The 18,719-nt window shown below is 62.8% G+C and overlaps 1 protein-coding gene across 17 annotated transcripts in view; it reads right to left on the bottom strand.

Moving 5' to 3' along the window:
* Positions 1-18,719, bottom strand: part of ARHGEF10L (Rho guanine nucleotide exchange factor 10 like) — a 115,872-nt gene that overhangs the window by 4,644 nt on the left and 92,509 nt on the right. For all 17 annotated transcript variants that reach the window (XM_081305453.1, XM_081305454.1, XM_081305439.1 and 14 more), the window contains 2 exons: positions 17,964-18,112; positions 3,533-3,707 (listed from right to left, as the gene is read on the bottom strand). In XM_081305453.1, coding sequence (XP_081161579.1) covers positions 3,533-3,707; positions 17,964-18,112 — 324 coding nt within the window. The remainder of the gene's footprint in view (positions 1-3,532; positions 3,708-17,963; positions 18,113-18,719) is intronic.

Below are 18,719 nucleotides of genomic sequence, written 5' to 3' on the forward strand. Positions count from 1 at the left end.
GAGAGGGTGTGTCAAACGTGGCCTAGGATGCTCCTCAGCACGTGGCGCTATCAGCAGGCAGAGGGCAATGTCAAGGCCACAGCCATGGAGCTGGCCTGAGGTGCAGGCACAAACCAGCTGAAGAACAGCCCAGAAGAGCTCGGGACTTGACACGGCAACCTCCCAGCCCTGCTCTGGTTCAGGAAGGGCAGCCACAGGCAGTGGTGGACCAGCCCGAGGCTCCTGTGCCAGCTCCTGTCCCCACCATCCATCTTCTCTGTGGGTGACAGTCAAGGCTGTTAACTACCCCATTCTGCTCTTTGTTTAGGAATCGTCCCCAAAATAAACTTCACAAGGACAGTGGCTTAGCTCTGTCCTCAGGGTTGGTTCCCTAGCTGCTGGACCAGGACCTTGACTCATGGTGGACACTCAGGAAGGATCTGGGTGAAGGGATGAGAGATGGTTGGGTGGATAGGTGAGTGGGTAGATGGCTGGCTGGCTGGCTGGCGGGTGGGCAGGTGGGTGGGTGGGGAAGTGGATGAATGGGTGGAAGGGTGGATGGTGGGTGGTGGTGGGTGGATGGATGGGTGTATGGGTGAGTAGATGGATGGGTAGGTGATGTATGGGTGGAAGGGTGGATGGTGGGTGGTGGCTGGGTGGAGGGCTGAGTGGAAGGGTGGATGGTGGGTGGTGGCTGGGTAGATGGAAGGGGGGATGGGATGAGATGGGTGGATGGACAGATGCTGAACACAGAAGAGTAGAAAAGGACATGACGTCAACGTCCCCTTCTCCATGTGAATTTACCCAGGTCAGTACCTCCCCTTGATGGGTGAGCATTCCAGACTACCTTGCTCAGCTTTATGGTTCTTAGAAAGTGACGTACACCTATATTTCACACACTGCTGCGCACAGCTCTGAGCCCGTCATCCGGGATCAATACTTGGAAGCTGCTGAGACAGTGGCTGTGGTTTCTAAAAGGACCTCGATCCTGACGTCTGCAGATCAGCTCCATCAGAACCCTAAACCCACACAAACAGTGGCAAGGCCAGGAGGGGAGCTTGGTGACGTCCTCACCGCCCCTTCTGGGTCCTCAGGGTCCTGAGACCAGGAGACGCGTCCCGGTGCCCCCTGCATCCTCTCACCCCTCTGGGAAGAAACCCGACCACTGGAGAGGAGACCAGGAGGCCAAGGGCCGGGATCGAGAACCGACTTCCTCTCGGGCCTCCCCGGGCCTCCCCCTCCTCGGGAAAGAGCAGGACACTTCACAAACAGCCGCCGAGGAAAAGGTCCTAATGGGGGGTAAATATTTCATCAGGAGACTCACTGCAGCGGTCCTTGGCCGCGTCTATCTGGAGAGGCACAACTTTAAAAAGCTCAGGCTCTCGGAGAACATTTTATTAATGACCTGTCTAGTTGAGAGGAGGGAGTTTAGGTTAAAAAACGCATTAATACCAGCTGGGCCTTCGAGGGGCAGGAAGGGTCGGGAAGGAAGCGTGATAAATTTTTAACGTGCCCTAAAAAAACCCACACTTAGAGGAGGAACAAATTTATTACTAATTATGCAATTATTTCATTTGGTGGTGTGGGGAAGACGGCGCTTGAAAGCCTGCTTAGAACGTCTCTGATAAAGAAGTGGGAGCCCTGCTCTGTGGCCCCTGTGGTGCGCGGGTCTGCGGCCACCCTGTCCCTCCAGGCCCCACGCTCCGGCTTGGCATGGGGCTCGGGAGCCCTCTCAGCTCTCTGGAGTCCTGGGGGTCCCGGCCTGGCAGGGCCCCGTCCAGGCTCCTGTGGGAAGCCCACCCCAGGGAACTCGGGCTCCACCCAGACCCCCGGGTTCGTCCCCAGGAGGTGAGCTCCAAGCTGGTGCACCTGGGAGGACGCCCACGGGAGGGCGCCCACAGGAGCCTGGCTGACGGATGGGGAGGGGACACTGTGAGGAGGAGGAGGGGAGGACTGCGCTGCCAACAGGGACTGAGACCTGACTCACGCCGGGCGCTGTCCCTGTGCCATCTCAGGTCACGCTTACACCTGCCCCAAGGGGTGGACACTGAGGTGGGAAGGGCTCTGCTCAGGGCCAGAAGGTGACGGCGGTGGGACGCCAGCCTCTGGGAGACCCCCAGGACTGGCCAAGCTCTGACCCAGGCTGCCCTTCACGGTCCAGATAAGGAAACCGAGGCCAGGAAGAGGGAGGGGCCGGGCTGCTCGGGGGCTCACGGGAGAGTCATGAGGGACCACGGCCTCCTCTGGCTGCGGCCTCGTGGGCAGCGTGCCGTGGGCAGGTGGGTCACTGGGGGCAATCACGCCATTGTCCCCAGCCCTCCTCCTGTACAGGTGGCTGCAAGAACAACCCAGGCACCCACGGAGACGGGGAGCCCACGGTGACGTCGGCCCATCAGACAGGACAGCCGTTTCCCACGGGCAGTGGGGTCCCCGCAGACACCACCTCTGGCCCCTGCACGGGGCTCTCCCTCTGACCCTCCTGCAGCCCTACAAGAGTCCAGAGATTCTCAAAGGCCATAAGCTATTCATTTTTCCCTGTTCCATTATCTTGAAATAATTTAGCTATCAGCATAAATGTGGGAATATTTTTGTGACTCGGAGAAATTTTTATTGTATTTGAAATGGATGAAACTTGGATAACGGATGAAACTGGTCCCGACTCCGTGAAATACAGGAGGGGAGGAGGGGGAAGAGAGAGAGCGAGACGCAGGAGGGGGAAGAGAGAGAGCGAGACGCAGGAGGGGGAAGAGAGAGAGCGAGACGCAGGCCCTGCTCGGCCTCTGCACCCGGCCAGGTTCTCGCAAGCGCCTGGAGTCAGGGGCCAGGCCTCTGAAGGACCGGAGGCCCCAGGCCCCCAAAGTGTGCCTCGTGTGGCTGCCCTCAGCCAGCATCCCGCTCAGGAAGGTCAGACCTGCCACCAGGTCCTAGTGACACACCCAGTCCTCCTGGCCCCAGGGCCCTTCCTCTCTCCCTGCGGGTGGACCCAGCCCTGCCTGGGTGGGTGGACAGGCAGGAGGCCCTGTGTCCTCCCAGACCAGCCAGGCGTCTGCTGGACCAAGGTAAGGGGCTCCGTCCAGCCCTGGGTGGCTCTGAAGCCATCTGGGGGTGAGCGCAGGCCGGGGGCAGATGGCTTCCCAGGCACGTGGGCAGCAGATGGCGGAGGGGCTGGGCAGGCGCTGGCTGTAGGTGCTCCAGCCTCGATCCCCCACCTCCTCCCATCTCAGCTTCAAAGGAGGAAGCTCCAGCCGCAGGGGCTGCCACCGACCCGGGGCTCCTGCACCTGCCCCCTGCAGGCAAGCAGAGAGCGGCTGCCTTTATGGGGGGAAGGGCGGGCAGGGGTAGACGTCCTGGGTCCTGCCCAGCGGGTCTGTTTCCCTAGCGCCCACCTCCTGGGCAGCAAGAGGGTTAGGGAAGGTCAGGTCTGGTGCCCAGCCCGGCGGCCTCCTGCCTCCTGGAGCCCAGTTCCCAAGGCTCACGTGAGGGTCGGTGACGCGGGCTCTCTGCCTTGAGGGCCGCGTGAACGCCAGTGCCCACCCCCGCTGCGCGTGGTCACCTGGCAGGAGGAAGGTGGTCCTGGTGGCGATGTTGATCTCCTGCAGATGCTCCAGGGTCTCCGTGTGGAAGAGGCGGATGGAGGAGCCGGAGGAGAAGGCCATCCACACGCCACTGCCGGCCTTCACCATGTGCGTCACGCTCACCGCGGGGTCCTGGTGCGCCTCGAAGCTTTGCTGCGGGGAGCGGAGGGTGTCAGGCTGGGCAGGAAGGAACCTGAGGGCCACTGCACGCATCTGCCTGTCCCCGAGGCGCAAATACTCCCATGTGACTCCAGGCCACCACCAGGACGGCCCCCTGGGCTCCTGCCAGGGGAAAGGACCCTGTGAGCTCCCACGGGGGCTCCTCTCTGGTCCTCACTGCAGGGGTCAACAGGTGTGTCCTCAGGCTGGGGGACAGAGAGCCACAGAGTAAAGAGCCCCGAGGAAGGGGCTGAGCTGCGGACTGGGAGCCCGGGGGTGGCAGGCTGGGGACAAACAATTCCACACTGTTGGATTTTTTCCCATTCGGGCATGCGTGTAATTTTGACCTTAAACCAACAAAAAAAACTTTTTCTTTCTTTTTTAACAAAAAAGAAGATACACAGGGTCAGGCTGCCCACCACTGCAGGAGGGAGTCCAGGTCCTAACTCGGCCTCCTCGGAGGCCCTGGGCCCACGTACCCTCCCCACAGGCTCCCTGTGCTGGGGCCAAGCAGGCCTGGGCCTGGTGACTTTCAGCACCCACCATCTCCGGGCCTCTGCCCCGGGGACCACCTGTCCACACGCTCATGCCAACTGTCTACCTCCGCATCTGGGGGACGCGCCTGTCCCAGGAATCGTCCCCAGCCACGCACAACCGGCCGCTTCCTTCCGCCCGGGGTCTCCGGCCTCTAGCTGGGCACATGTGTGGCTCCACGTCACTCCACCCGGGACTCCGAGGACGGGGACGGACGCCAGCACCCCCTGCGTGACAGGCCCGCCCACGGCAGAAGCCGGTCACAGAGTGAATGACGGGTCGGGCTGGGGCCCGGGTGGAGCGCTCGCCGGGCACAGGTGAGGCCTGGCTCGACCCTCAGCACCACGTAAAATAAAGTAAGGGAGCCCACCACCACTGAGAAGTGAATCAGGAAAAACGAGTGAGTGACGGACACCCGACTGTCCCTCAGGTAGACGACCACACGCACCAAGCCAGGGACAGCCCAAATGCCCACCCCGGGGACAGCTGTAACGCGGTCTCCTGTGCGACCAACGCAGGAAAGCTGACCCGACATGGGCGGGAGCAAAGAGGAGCATCGACCCACAGGCTGTGCCCAGGGCAGCGCCCGCGGCCCCTCCTGTCCAGGCTTCTGAGGTCCCATGTTTCCATAAGAGACTGCTCAGGCAGCGGGATGACTGGAAGCAACTTTAATTTGGAATCTGCGATTCAATCCCATTTCCTCAATGGCATCACCAACTGTGCCTCGGTTTCCCCACTTGTAAGGGGGACCTGGGTGCCTCGTAAGGTCTCGTTCCTTCAGCAGATGCTCCTGCATTTTTGCTATGTGCCCCTGGGTGGGCTCAGCGTAGGTCTAAGTGAAGAACATGAAGGAAAGAGCCCTAGCGTGACTGGGAGAAGAGTATTCTGGGTAGAAGGCACGGGAGATGCAAAGGCCCTGAGGCAGGAAGGAGAACGGGAGGCTCAGAGTGGGTGTCATGGTGGCAAGACCAGGTGGGAAAGGCAGGCTTCCCAGGGGTCCATGGTGAGGAATTGATTAGGTACATGCTGCAGAGGCCGAGCTGGTAAGTGACACCTGTGCAGGGAGGGGCCGAGCTCCTGGTCTGGCCTGGACGGCCCTGCATGACCGCAGCACTCGGCCCCGCTGGCCTAGATAGAGCCCCCGAGACCCCTGGCTCCATTCTGACTCAGACCATCCACGGAGCTGGAGGGTGGGGTGGTGGGGTCCCCTTGAGGAACCCAGAGGGCAACATGGTAAGGTGTCCAGCAAGACTGCCTTCCCTAGCTGGCCACTGACAGCTGGGCTGGGCAACGCTAGAGGCGGGGTCCATCCTGTGGCCACGAGAGCAGAATCCCAGTGCCCCCCAACAGCTCGCCCTGGGCAGGGGCCCCAGGCATGAGGACGGGGTCTCCCGCGGGCCTGGGTGGGCTCAGGCTCTGGGCTCCTGGGTGCAGGCGGTGCCTCCCAGCAGCCTCCCCACACCAGTGGAGGTCCAGGGGCAGGAGGCTCCCTGACCTCTAGGGAACTCGGAGCCTCCTCAGGCCTCCTCTGGTCCCCGCGGCACAGCAGGGTCACAGGACCCCAGTGGCGGTCTCGGTCCTCTGTGGAGAAGAGCCTGCTCCTTATGGTGGCTCTTTGTTCCTGAGGAGGGCCCAAGAGGACACCCCAGGCCTCAGCCTAGGCACCATCCCCGAGGCCGGGGGCGCCCTGGGCATCTCTGCCAGTGGCAGGTGGACAGTTGGCTGGGCAGCTGCAGGCAGGGGACTCAGCTTTGTCCACACTCTTCCCAGGAGCAGCAAGGCCCTCCCCGCACACCCAGGACACACGCACACCATGACACACGCACACCACGACACACACACACCACGACACATGCACACCCACGACACACGAACAACCGGGACACATGCACACCATGACATGCACACCCATGACACACGCACACCAGGACACACGCACACCACGACACACACACACCATGACACACGCACACCCATGACACACACACCCACAATACACGCACACCCATGACACACACACACCATGACACACGTACACCCATGACACGCACACCAACACACACACACCCATGACACACGCACACCCAGGACACCATGACACACACACACCATGACACATGCACACCCATGACACACGCACACCCAGGACACCATGACACACACACACCATGACACATGCACACCCACGACACACGCACACAACACTCGCACACCCGGACACCATTACACACACACACACACACACGACACACGCACACCAGGACACATGCATACCAGGACACATGTACACCATGACACACACACCACAACACATGCACACCCACAACACACACCCACAACACACGCACATGACACACGTACACCCAGGACACCATGACACATGCACACTCATGACGCACACCATGACACATGCACACCCACAACACATGCACACCCACGACACACGCACACAATACTCACACACCCAGGACACCATGACACACGCACACCCATGACACACGTACACCATGACACACACACCACAACATGTACACCCAGGACACACGCACACCAGGACACATGCACACCAGGACACACGCACACCCATGACACACGCCCACCACGACACACGCACACCCATGACACACGCACATGCACACCCAGGACACAATGACACACACACACTCATGACACACGCACACCCATGACACATGCACACAACACTCGCACACCCAGGACACCATGACACACGCACACCCATGACACACACACCAGGACACACGCACACCACATGCACACCCACGACACGCACACCCACGACACGCACACCCACGACACACGCACACCCATGACACATGCACACCATGACACACGTACACCCACGACATGCACACCCACGACACATGCACAACCATCACACACACACGACACACGCACACCCAGGACTCCATGACACATGCACACTCAGGACACAGGCACACCCACAACACACGACACACGCACACAACACTCGCACACCCAGGACACCATGTCACATGCACACCCACGACACACGCACACCAGGACACATGCACACCATGACACACGCACACCACGACACACGCACACCCATGACACGCACACCCACGACACACGCACACCATGACACACGTACACCCACAACACGCACGCACACGACACATGCATACCCACGACACCATGACACACGCACACTCATGACACACGCACACCCACGACACACACACACCCACAACACATGCATACCCATGACACACACACACCCAGGACACCAGGACACATGCACACCCACGACACACGCACACCCATAACACATGCACATGCATGACACATGCACACCCATGACATACGCACACCCACGACACATGCATACCCACGACACACATACACCTACAAAACACGCACACCATGACACGCACACCCAGGACATATGCACACCCACGGGAGGTGTGGGCACGGCCAGCCTCTGCGGGCCCAGGAGCGGTCCTTGCCTGGGGAAAGGCCGAAGGCTGAAGGTGAGAGGCTGGGCCTCCGTCTGAGTCTGCAGCCCGCCCGCCCGCTGCCCACTGCCACCATCTAATTAAAGAGATGCCCAGTGGGTCCAGGCTCATTTCTCCAGAGCCCTAACAAGTGGCCTCCAGGCCCCGGGGCTTGGCAGAGGCCTGTGAGAACCTGCGGCCAGAGCGGGGGAGGTGGGGCAGAGGCCGGGAAGTGGCCCCTCCAGCCCCGCCAGGCCTCGGTCACCTCTGGGCTCAGCCAGCTGGGCCTGCCCCAGGCTCCCCATTGAGCCCCAGTCCCACCTGGAACTTGAACCTGGGCCTCCCAGGTGCAGGGCAGGGAGCAGGTGGAACCAGGGAATGTGTAGAATGCCCAGGTGAGGCGGGGCAGCGGCCCCCCCCCCTCAGGCCGCCCTCTGGGCCTGGGGCTGATGAGCCTCGCAGCCATTTTGTTTTGCAAACAAGGTGTTGGTTGGGGAGGAGCTCAGGAGCCGTCGCCAGGCCCGCTCTCCTCCTGGGCGGCCACGCACTGCCCTCCTGGCTCTGCAGCCCCAGCCCTCGGCTGGCCGCTTCGCACCTCTGGGCCCAGTTCCCATCCCTGGCCAGGCGGAAGGACCAGGAGGGTGGCGGGCCTCTAGGAGGCCCCACCCGCAGGGAGGGCCCTGCCCGCACCCTGGGCCCCTCTCTGCAGGGGACACAGGCACAGAGGGGCAAGGAAGCACTCAGAGAAGGATGGGGAGGTGTCCAGGGACGGGGCCAGAGGGAGGGCGTCCCGGGCCAAGTCCAAGCAACCGCCCCCAGGGAGAGGAGAGGGCTGGACCCCAGCAGGCTCACGACGGGGACGGCAGAGTAGACAGTCGTAGACTCCGGGTCACCTGGGGTCAGGTGGAGGCAGGAAGCCCTGGAGGGGGTCTGCCACGGAGACCCACACACAGACACACACACAGACCTGCTGCCACCTGCAGGGGACCCGGAAGTCACAGCCACAGGGAAAGCCGCACCACGGCCCGGCAGACCGCAGACCCCGCCTTCCACTCGAGAACAGGGCGCGGGCATGTGACAGGGGCACAGGACGGGGCGCGGCTTCCCCACAGCGCCTGGCCAGTTGCCAAGGCCACCAGGAGCCACCTCCAGGGAGGGACCACAGCACTGGCCTGGGCTTCTCAGAAAGTCGGGATCATGAATAAGAGGAAAGCAGAGGGACCCTCCCAGATGGGGGACCTCCCAGAAGGGGGACCCTCCCAGATGAGGAGTCGGGAGAAGACAGAAACACGTGTGGGATCCTGGGCTGGGCCCAGATGGGGAGGGCAGGGGGTTTTCTGGGGACTTAGAAAACTACGCATTGGGACAATGTTGGGCTACGTGGGCACTGAGGTGAAGCTCCTGGGGAGGCCGCTACCGCAGTCATGTAGGCGATGCGCTGAGGACGCTGCAGCCAGGGAAGGGCTGTCTGCCACTGACTTTCCAGTGACTTGGGAGGCTGAGGCAGGAGGATCTCAAGTTGGAGGCCAGCCTCGGCAACTTAGCAAGACCCTCCCTCAAAATAAACATTAGAAATGACGTGTGTCCGTAATATGGCAGGGTATGAATCACAGCAAACCTAACAGTCGTTAACTACGTGAAGAAGCCATGTGCGCTCACTGTCTTCATCTCTCAACTTTCTGTAGTTTTTCAAAATAAAAAGTTGTGGGGTAAAAGGCAAAGTTATTTTTTTAAAAAGGGGGGCTGGCAACTATGGCGGGGTCCAGGTGGGCCCCAGGCTCTGGCCCGCCCCTCTCTGCTGAGAGGCTCAGCCTCCTCACCTGTCTGTGACTGAGCACAGAAGGGAGTGTGTCTTACGGGGGACTGGACTGAGTGCCCTGTGCCCACCCACAGCCTCAGCCCCTGCGCGGCCCCGCAGGGGCGGTTCAGGTGAGTACCCTGCTCCAATAGTGCTGACACAGCCAGCCTCGTCTGCAGTATTTATGTGCCTCCAGGTGACACTTTGGTGCCCGGGTTCCATAAATTCCCAGGGTGAGCAGCTCGGCACTCAGAGTCCTTAGAGCCGAGCCGCAAGGAGCTTGCCCTGCCCTCGGCGCCAGGAGCTCCCGCCAGGAAGCGGGCTGCAGGGCTTCCGCGCCCACCCAGGTGCTGCCCAGCACCAGGCCGTCCCAAAGCTGGGCTGGGCTTCAGAGGTGGAGGAGCAGCGGGCGGCAGGGAGCCCCACCTGACCTCCCCAGGCCTCGGGGCACCTCCAGCTCAGCTCCCACCAGGGCTGAGGGGAGAGGCTCTGGCCACCACTCCCTGCCTGGCCACATGCCCAGGGGTCACCGGGCAAGCGCTGGCTGTGACTTCCCATATGGCCTCCCTGACACCTGCAGCCAGTCTGGGAGGGGCCTGGCCACCCATCCTCACCAGGGGAAGGACTCAAGCTTCAAGGAACAACAGGTGTGGGGGTCGCTTGGCCAGCAAGAGGACAGGGAGCCAGGTGCAGTGGCACACCTGTAATCCCAGCAGCTCGGGAGGCTGAGGCAGGAGGATCGCAAGTTCAAAGCCAGCCTCAGCCACTTAGTGAGGCGCTGAGCAACTCAAGGAGACTCTGTCTCTAATAAAATACAGAATGGCCCAGTGGTCTAGTGCCCTGAGTTCAGTCCCTGGTCCCTCACAAACCATCAGCACAGACCCTCCCCTTTCTCCACCTCATCCTCGTCAATGCTTCTCAACCCAGGAAACAGCCGTCTGATGATCGCAAAGTCATACTGCTGGGGAATGGGGCAAGGCTGGATTCGAACCCAGGGCCACTAGCTTGGCCCCGTCACCAGGCCTGTCCAGGGGGTACCCTGGGGGGTCTGAGCTCCAGGAAGTCCTCAGTCCTTTAAGCGAACCAGGGGGGACACCCACACCCACACTCTACCCCACGCCACAGACAGGTGGGTCACACAACACACAAAATCTGGTGTCTCTGGTTCATTTTTCAAGAAAAATGATCAATGGGTTTTTGGTTTTTGTCAACAGCTCGAGAGTCTGCAAAGCACTTTCCCCCAAATGTTAACCCCCACTGAGGGCCGGCCCGCTGCCCCGCACACAGGAGGGGCCCAGAAGTCAAGGTGACACTAGTCGCACTAAGGCGCCCTGCAGAGAGCCATGTGCGAGGCTGCGCCCAGCTCTGAGCCTGGAGGGAGAGGCCGGCTGTGCCCCCCTCTGCCCTCTGCAGGGGGAAGCACCTGGAGCCCACCCTATTTCATTTCCTTTTGTCTCTTCGGATTGCAGAGCCCGCCCGGTGCCTCCTCTCCAGCGTGGACATCTGTGGAGGGTGGGCCGCCGGCCACCTCTGCTGTGTGTCCTGCCCTGTCCCTGCCCAGCCATGCAGAACCATAAGGGGCCATGTGGCTCCTGTGTGCCCCACAGAATCCGTGCAGGAAGGAAGGAAGGTCACTGAGCCTTGGCCAGAGGAGGACTTGGAGGCCCAGAGGGATGTGACCTGTGCAGGAAGCAGTGGGGCTGAGCAGAGGGGCAGTAAGGCCATGGCCTAGAGCCAGAGTTAGGTCCCAACTGGGTGGTTTCCCGCCTCAGCCTCCTCAGGGCTGACATGAGGGTAATAAGGACGATGGGTAAGACTGCAGGAGCCACTGCAGCCTCAGTGTCCTGTGCTCAGCGTCAACTCGAGAGGTGACCAGGGCTCCACCCAGCTGCTGCTGGCCAGGTGCCCTCCCCAGGCAGGGGGGCTGGGAGAGCCTGAGGCAGCGGGTGGAGCGCAGCATGGCCCCTGCCGAGGGCAAGACCAGCACAGAGGACAGTCCACCAGGACGAGACAGAGAACTCGGCGGAGGGCACAGGGGCCGATCCACCCCGGAGAGGGGGCCCACACAGCCCCGGGAGGGAAGCAGAGCAAGAGAGCAAGAGAGCCTGGAGGACAGACGGATGAGAGAGAGGACAGAGCAGCGCGCGAGACAGGGTGGGAGACTGTTTCTCTAGAGACGTTTTCCATCCAGGCAGGAAGGCGTCCGGGACAACGAGGCTCCAGTTGGGTCCCTGGCCACACGGGAGTCTGCAGACCCAGCGCCTCCTCCCTGCCCCGTCAACTGTGCCCAGCAGGCCCTGGGTCACAGGGGACACACTGTGGGGACACAGTGCGGCAGGGAGACTCACTCCTGCTCATGCCCCCTGTGGGGAGGGATGGGGGAGGGAGCTGGGACCCGGGGCCCAGAGGAGCCGGGGGCTGGGGGCCGTGGGCAGGAGTCCCAGGGGCTGGTAAGGTTCTGCCAAACCAAAGGGCGGGAAGCAGGCCCGGGGCTGGGGGGGCTGCGGTGGGCACACGGGCAGGGGTGGGGGTGCCTGGTGGCACCTGCAGGTGGCGAGAAGAGGGACCTCAGGGCAACAGAGCTGGTGCGGCCTGGAGGGCGGTGGCTGGACCTCAAGAGCCGGGGCCTGAGCAGGGTCAGGGGCCCCGGAGCCCAAGGATTGCCAGATCTCAGCCTCAGCTGGCACCCGGGGGCATCCCCAGGCAGGTGGTGCCTGGGTCCCTTGGACAGTGGCAGGTGTCTGCCTTACAGCTGGGCAAGTGAGCAGGGCCAGCCTCGGACCACTGCCCTCCTCCCCAGTGGGCAAGGCCCCCAACCCAGGGCCCAACTCTGCCGTAGCCTGGACCTGTGCTGGCCACGGTCTGTCTCACCACCCCCACCAGGGGGCGCCCGGCCTCTCCCAGGTCTTCAAGGCAGCTGCCCGCCTGCCTGGACCCCGAAGCAGCCCCGCCCAGGGAGGCAGGGAGCCCCAGGAGGCGCAGAGCCCGCCCAGGGCAGATGGGAAGACGGGGTGGGGGGAGGACCCTGAGGAAGGCGCTCCTGGTGCCCTGCAGGCCCTGGGACAGTGGCTGGGACAGACAGCAAAGGAGGGAGGTAGTTTCAACAGCCACTGCCACCGCAGGGTGACACAGAGGGAGGAACAAGATGCTGTCCCCGTTCACAGACAACCTGCTGACCCACGGGGGGGGGGGGGGGGGGGGGCGGGGAGTAGGGACAGGCAGGCCACAAATCCACAAGACACAGGGAGCGCAGGGCACAGGACAGGGCAGAGGCCAGTGGCTCCAGGCAAGGGCTTTGGAGTCACCAGTGCCTGTGGTCCTGGCTGCACCATGCGCTGGTGGTCCCCCGGGCCCAGCAAGTCCCCTGGCCACAGTGAACAAGGGCCAACGCTCAGGCTGCTCCTCCCGCCGGGCTCGCCCTGAGAGCTGTGTTCCTGGAGCAGCCCAGGTCTGGGCGGGTGTCACAGCGTCCCTGTTGTCACCGGCAGGGAAACTGAGGCACGGGGGCAGCGAGCCAGGGCCTGAGCCAGCCCAGCTCCTGAGCCATAGGCCCAGGGCCTTCAGGGCACCAGAGCACCTCCCTCAGGTCCTCCAGGGCCACCCCCGTGCAGCCTCCAGGCCTCAGAGGCCACCACACACCTGCTAGCCTCGACTATGTGGGCCCCACCTCTGTGGCCTCCCTGCCCTCCCTGCAGGCCCTGGCTCCTGCCCGCACCTCAGGCCAGCGGGGCCAGGTCTGCAGCTCTCTGCTCCCTGGGCATCTGCCTCCCTCCCTGCTGCCGGGCACAGAGGGCTGGACACCTCCAAGAGACACCAAGGAGGGGATCAAACATTCCAGTGGTCTGAGCTCTTTCAGGTGAGGAAACGGGCCCAGAGCCCTGTCCCTGGGCCACCTCCTGCCCCAGAGGAAGATGCTGGAGATAGCTCCTCCCAACCTGCAGGGCCGGGGCAGAGGGCCACCGGGCCACCCAGTGTGATGACTGATGACGTCCTGACCCTCTCCGAGCCCACCCCCCTCCCACTCCTCACAGGCTTCCTGCAGGAATTTCATCTGGGCGTCTGACCTCAATCCTTCCTGCTGCTGGAAATGGCTCACCTTCCTTTTGCACTTATTCCTGCCAGAGCTCCTGGGTAGTTCCCACGCTCTTTCAGAAATCAATTTCTCTCCTTTTCCTTGTCTAATTTTAATTTGAGCAAGGAACAGATGACTACGACAAGGACACACATTGGAAAATACATATAATCAAGCCAGGTGTGGTGTCTATGCCTGCAATCCCAGCGGCTTGGAGGCTGAGGCAGGAGGATCACAAGTTCAAGGCCAGCCTCAGCCACTTAATGAGGCCCTAAGCAACTTAGCGAGACCCTGCCTCAAAATAAAAAATAAGGGGCTAATAATGTGGCTCAGCTGGTGGAGGGCCCGCCTCACATGCCCCAGGCGCTGGGTTCCATCCCCAGCACCACAACAAGAAAAAGTAAGAAGGGCTGGGGGTGCGGCTCAGCGGTCAAGGACCCCTCCTGGGCTCAATTCCTGGTACCAAAAAAAAAAAAAAGGCTGCTGCCAACTGGTCCCAGACGCCCCCACCCTGCGCCCTGGTCCCCTGGGGGAACCTGGTGGGTTCTCTCCCCAATTTGCATACCATTACCCAGGAAGCCCCGCGCCTGGATTTCACTTTTGCAAATTCCCACCCTTTCCGCGTCATAAATAAGATGAAGACAGAAAACTAATACAGCTCAGTGATGCATTATTCATGCCGCGCCGTGAGCGGTGATGGATTTAGGGCGGCTGATACATGCAAACTAAGTTTGGGCCCTAAACGTGGAAATTAAGGGTGGGGGAGGCAGGAGTGCGTGGGGTGCCAGGGGGACTCGAGGGGCACAGGGTGTCCAGGAGCCCAGAAGTTTCTCCTGCCTGCGATCAGGGACCCAAAGCACCCGCGTCCGGGCTGTGCAGAGGCACCCGTGGGAGGCCGGAGGGGACTCGCTGGACAGTGACCGGCGCTGTGGGAAGCCCTCCCACTGCCGAGCTGGCAGAGTCAAGTGCCCGGTTGATGGTCCTGCGCATGCCCACACCCCACATCCACACCCCGCGCCCACACCCCGCTTCCACATCTGGGCAGGCGCCACGGGCAGGCGCCACGGCCCGCGCCGTTCCCCGAGGTCTGTCCTCTGCCTGGGCCCCTCCTGAGCCTCAGGCCTGTGCCCAGCTCCAGGGACATGGTGGGAGCCCCAGGCCAGGTCCTGCCTGCAGAGCCTGGTTAGTACCATCCACACCTTCACGAGGCCAGGAAGATGAAGGTGTGTCTGGAACACGTGTGCACCCACCAGGCTGCCCGAGGCACGGCATGGCCGCTGTCCACACAGGTCTGTCCCAGGAGGCCAGAACCCTAGACAAGCCCTTCTCCCTCATGACTCCCCCTTCGGTGTGGCCTCCTTCCACTTCCAGGACCACGGGGCTCCAGAGACACTTCCTGGACCACAGGGCTCCGGAGACACTTCCCCGGCCCCAGCCTGAGCTGCCACTAGTTCTCAGCCTCCCCCCAGGAGCAGAGTGCACCCCACGTCCCTGCATCTCAAGGCCCCGGAGCACCTGGACTCCCCAAGACCCAGGCGGGTGCCACGCCCACCCAAACACCGCCTGGAGGCTGCACGGGGCAGGCCAGGTCCCCTCTACCCAGCGCTGCGTCCCTGCGGTGCAGACGGGCGACAGTAACCAAGGCGGTGTCTTCAGAAGGGCTCACGGGGCTATAAACAGGTCACGTGTTAAGCCCTGACCAGGGCAGGTGGCCGCTGGAGCCGTGGCCAGGGTGGCCTCACCTAGGAAGGCAACAGTCCGGCCGTGGCCTGAGTGACGGAGACAGGGCCACGCAGGGGCAGGAAGGGTGTTCCAGGCCGAGGGAACAGCAGAGGCGGAGCCCTGCGGTGATGAGGAGCCTGGGACAGAGATGAGGGTGTGAGAAGAAGGCCCGGCCCGGCCCCTCTGTGCGGCCAGCCCCTAGGGAGCCAGTTCGTCTCTCAGCGTTGCTGGTGTCAGCAGCACAGTGACACCCAGAGCCCAGCTGCTCCCCCCGTCCATGAGCCAGGGAGACCAAGGCCCAGGCCAGGAGGGTCAGAGAGCAGCCTGCCCGTGCCCCGACCACCTCAGCTCTGCAGAGAGCACCCACGCGCCGCAGGCCTCCTGTCAAACTGTCCCCAATGTGTTTCTTGTAAATTAAGATGCAACAATCATCCCCAGCCAGCTTCCCCTCCAGCGATCGCTGGAGATGAACTCCAGACGACTGGATCAGGCTTTGAAGGTGGCGATCTAGATAATGAACACGGGACGCGCTGTTGACACAGGCCCTGGTGCGCCGCATTATTATTTAACAGGCCCCACTCGGCTCCGCTGGGATCAAGGGGCTGAGCAGGCAGCTGGCAGCCAGGGCAGAGCCAGAGGCAGAGGCGCTCCGCGGAGGGAGGAGGCCAGCAGGGTGGGGTGGGCGGAGCAGCGGGCAAGGGCAGCAGAGGGCCAGGCTCCTGGAGGACAGGCCCCCAGCCCCACACATCGCCACATTGGCCCTGGTGGGGGGCTCTGCTTGCCTTCCCACACACACCCCCTGGGGGACCCTGGCCTCAGGACGAGGTGGCCCACCGCTGCCGCCCACCTCTCTGGGTCTGGGCCCTCCTGCCTCTCCAGCACCTGCTGCACCTGGGCTTGCCCCTCCCGGCGCTCCCGGCACTGGGATGAGACTCTGCCCACTGGACCCTGGGCTCCTGAGGAGCCGAGACCTGTTCCCTTCAGCACTTCCACCAAGGCCAGGAAGTCACCCGCTGCTGCCCCATGACCCAGGCACAGGGGAGCAGGTCCACAGGTTGGTTCTTGTCCTGGAAGACATGCTGGAAGCAAAGCAGGCCCAGAGATCCAGAGGGGGTCCAGAGTGACATCTGAGAGGGACAAAAAGCTGGGCCAGTGCAGCACAAAGGAGACTGAACCTCCCTTCTGCCAAGGCAGCCCACACGGGTAAGGAGGAAGGAGGAGGCCTGTGCTCAAATCCTGACTCTGCTGTTTGACTTTAGGCAAATTACTTAACCTCTCTGTTCCCGTGTTTCCTCATCTGTGGAATGGGAATAATATGATAATGCCCATCTCAGAGGGTTGTTTGAGCATGAAATTTATACCTGTAAAGCAGTTCAGCTCATGCCCGAACACTGGTTAGCATTACTGCTTACAGATGGGAGGACTCAGGGGAGCCACTTAGAATCCACAGAACCCCAGGCTAACCCGAGGACTTCACACAGGGCCACCTCGAGTCCTGGAGAGTCTGCGCCAGGCCCCCCTGCAGCCTCGCGGGTGATGCCAGGCAGGACAGGCACCGGAAGCCCACCCGAGACCACAGGGAGAGCGAGCCAGTGGCAGCGGCCCAGTCTCTGACCCGACTGGCCGTGTGGGAACACCAAGGTGAGCGCAGGACCCAGGAGAGGGTCGGATGGTCACTAGCAGCAGCCAGAGGCCTTCACCAGGGCCCTAGCACCAAGGCTGCGGCTTCCTGGCCCCACCAAGCTGCGGAGTTGGCGCACCCTGTTGCCGAGTGCGTGGCTGTGTGTGCCGCGGGCGGCCCCTGCACAGAGGCTGGTTCCCAGGCCCCGCCCACCACCTCTCCTATGCAGCAGTCTGGCCTCGTCCTGGGGCTCAGCCCAATCACCTGTGACTGACAGTCCCCAGCTAGGCCCAGTGCTCCGACCTGCTAACAAATGGCCAATTCACAGCTGTACTAGAGTGACCAGGGCACGTGAAGTCCACCCTCAAACAGAGGCACGTGTGAGGCCACCTAGCCAGCAGGTGCCATGCCCACTCCACCTGGGCCAGGGGGCAGCTCACACAAAGGCAGAACCCAAACAAACCAAGTGACCAAGTGACTGCAATGTCCCCAAAACCAGATCAGGGAGCCATATCCAAGTCACTCCAGCTGCCCAGGACAGACAGTGGGGTCTGGCAGGTGGTGACCACAGCTGCCGTCCAGGCTGAGCCAGGAACATGCCCCTGGGAGCAGGGCCTCAAGCCAGGATCTGAGGCCGCAGGGAGCTTGCCCCAGGGTGAGGTGGCCCCAGGCAGCCTCCACCGTGTCATCTGAAGGCCCAGGACGGCTGTGTCCACAGGAGCCAGGCCTCAGCACGGCTGGGGCCCATGGCACAAGTCCTCAGGCACAGTCCAAGGACAAGACCCTCCCCACGCCCACAGGCACCAGCAGTGTGACTCAGGATCCAGACCCCAGCCCGGAGCTGTGGGACCCACCCCTCACAGCAGCCGGGGGACGCAGGTCAGGGGCAACGCGGGTCCCTCTGCTCCGACACACTGTCCAAGCCTCCCCTGCACACGGCCAGGAGCCAGAGAGCACAGGAAGGGCCAGCAAGGGCGGGCCCACAGCAGCCCGCTGGGCAGAGCCACAGGCCGCGGGACGAACCTACCTGAGTCTGCAAGGTGGTGGCATCCAGGACGGTGACCTGCGGCCCACAGCTGGCCCACACGGCGTCCTCCAGGCTCAGCAGGGTGCGGATGGGCCCCGGCCCCACGGCCAGGCTCACAGGAGGGCTCTCCAGGTCCCACAAGACCCCGCCTGGAGGGACAGGGGAGGCAGGTCAGGGGCGGCGAGGGCCGGCCAGCGGGCCCACACGGCAGCCCCCTCCGTGGCCCTTCTCCCTCCTTCCTGCTGGACGCTCCGACCCCTCTCTGCCCCCCGACATTCAAGCTCCACCCCTGGGGACCACACGTGAACCCTGCCCTCCCCTGGCCCCATCCGTCCAGCGCCCAGCACTGGCTCCAGGGGCCGGGCAGACTCACGGGATGTCCCGGGGAAGCTGCTGGAGGGAGCGACAGCAGCCGAGCCACCACCCTGGGCACGGGGAGCACGGAGCCCAGGGTCCTGGTGGCTGCGGAGACAAAGAGCCAACACCAGTGGGGGAGACCCGCCACGTCCACCCCAGGCCCTGCAGGGGGCAGCATGACACAGTGGGAAGCGTCCTCTGGGCCCGGAGTCCAGGGACCTGGGGGCTGGACCTGGCTCTGCTCCCAGCTCAGTGGCTCATCCCTCCCTCCTCCGAGCCCAGCCCTGGCTGTCCACTGGGGAAGGGAGGTGGGACGCGGTCCCTGGGGACTTCTCTGACCTGGCTCCTCCCGACTGCAGGGGGAGCTCCTGGGGGCCTTCCCGCTGGCTCCACACCTGC

The sequence above is a fragment of the Spermophilus citellus genome, assembly GCF_964194105.1.
Source record: "Spermophilus citellus genome assembly, chromosome: 9".
In the NCBI taxonomy this organism is placed as follows: Eukaryota; Metazoa; Chordata; class Mammalia; order Rodentia; family Sciuridae; genus Spermophilus; species Spermophilus citellus.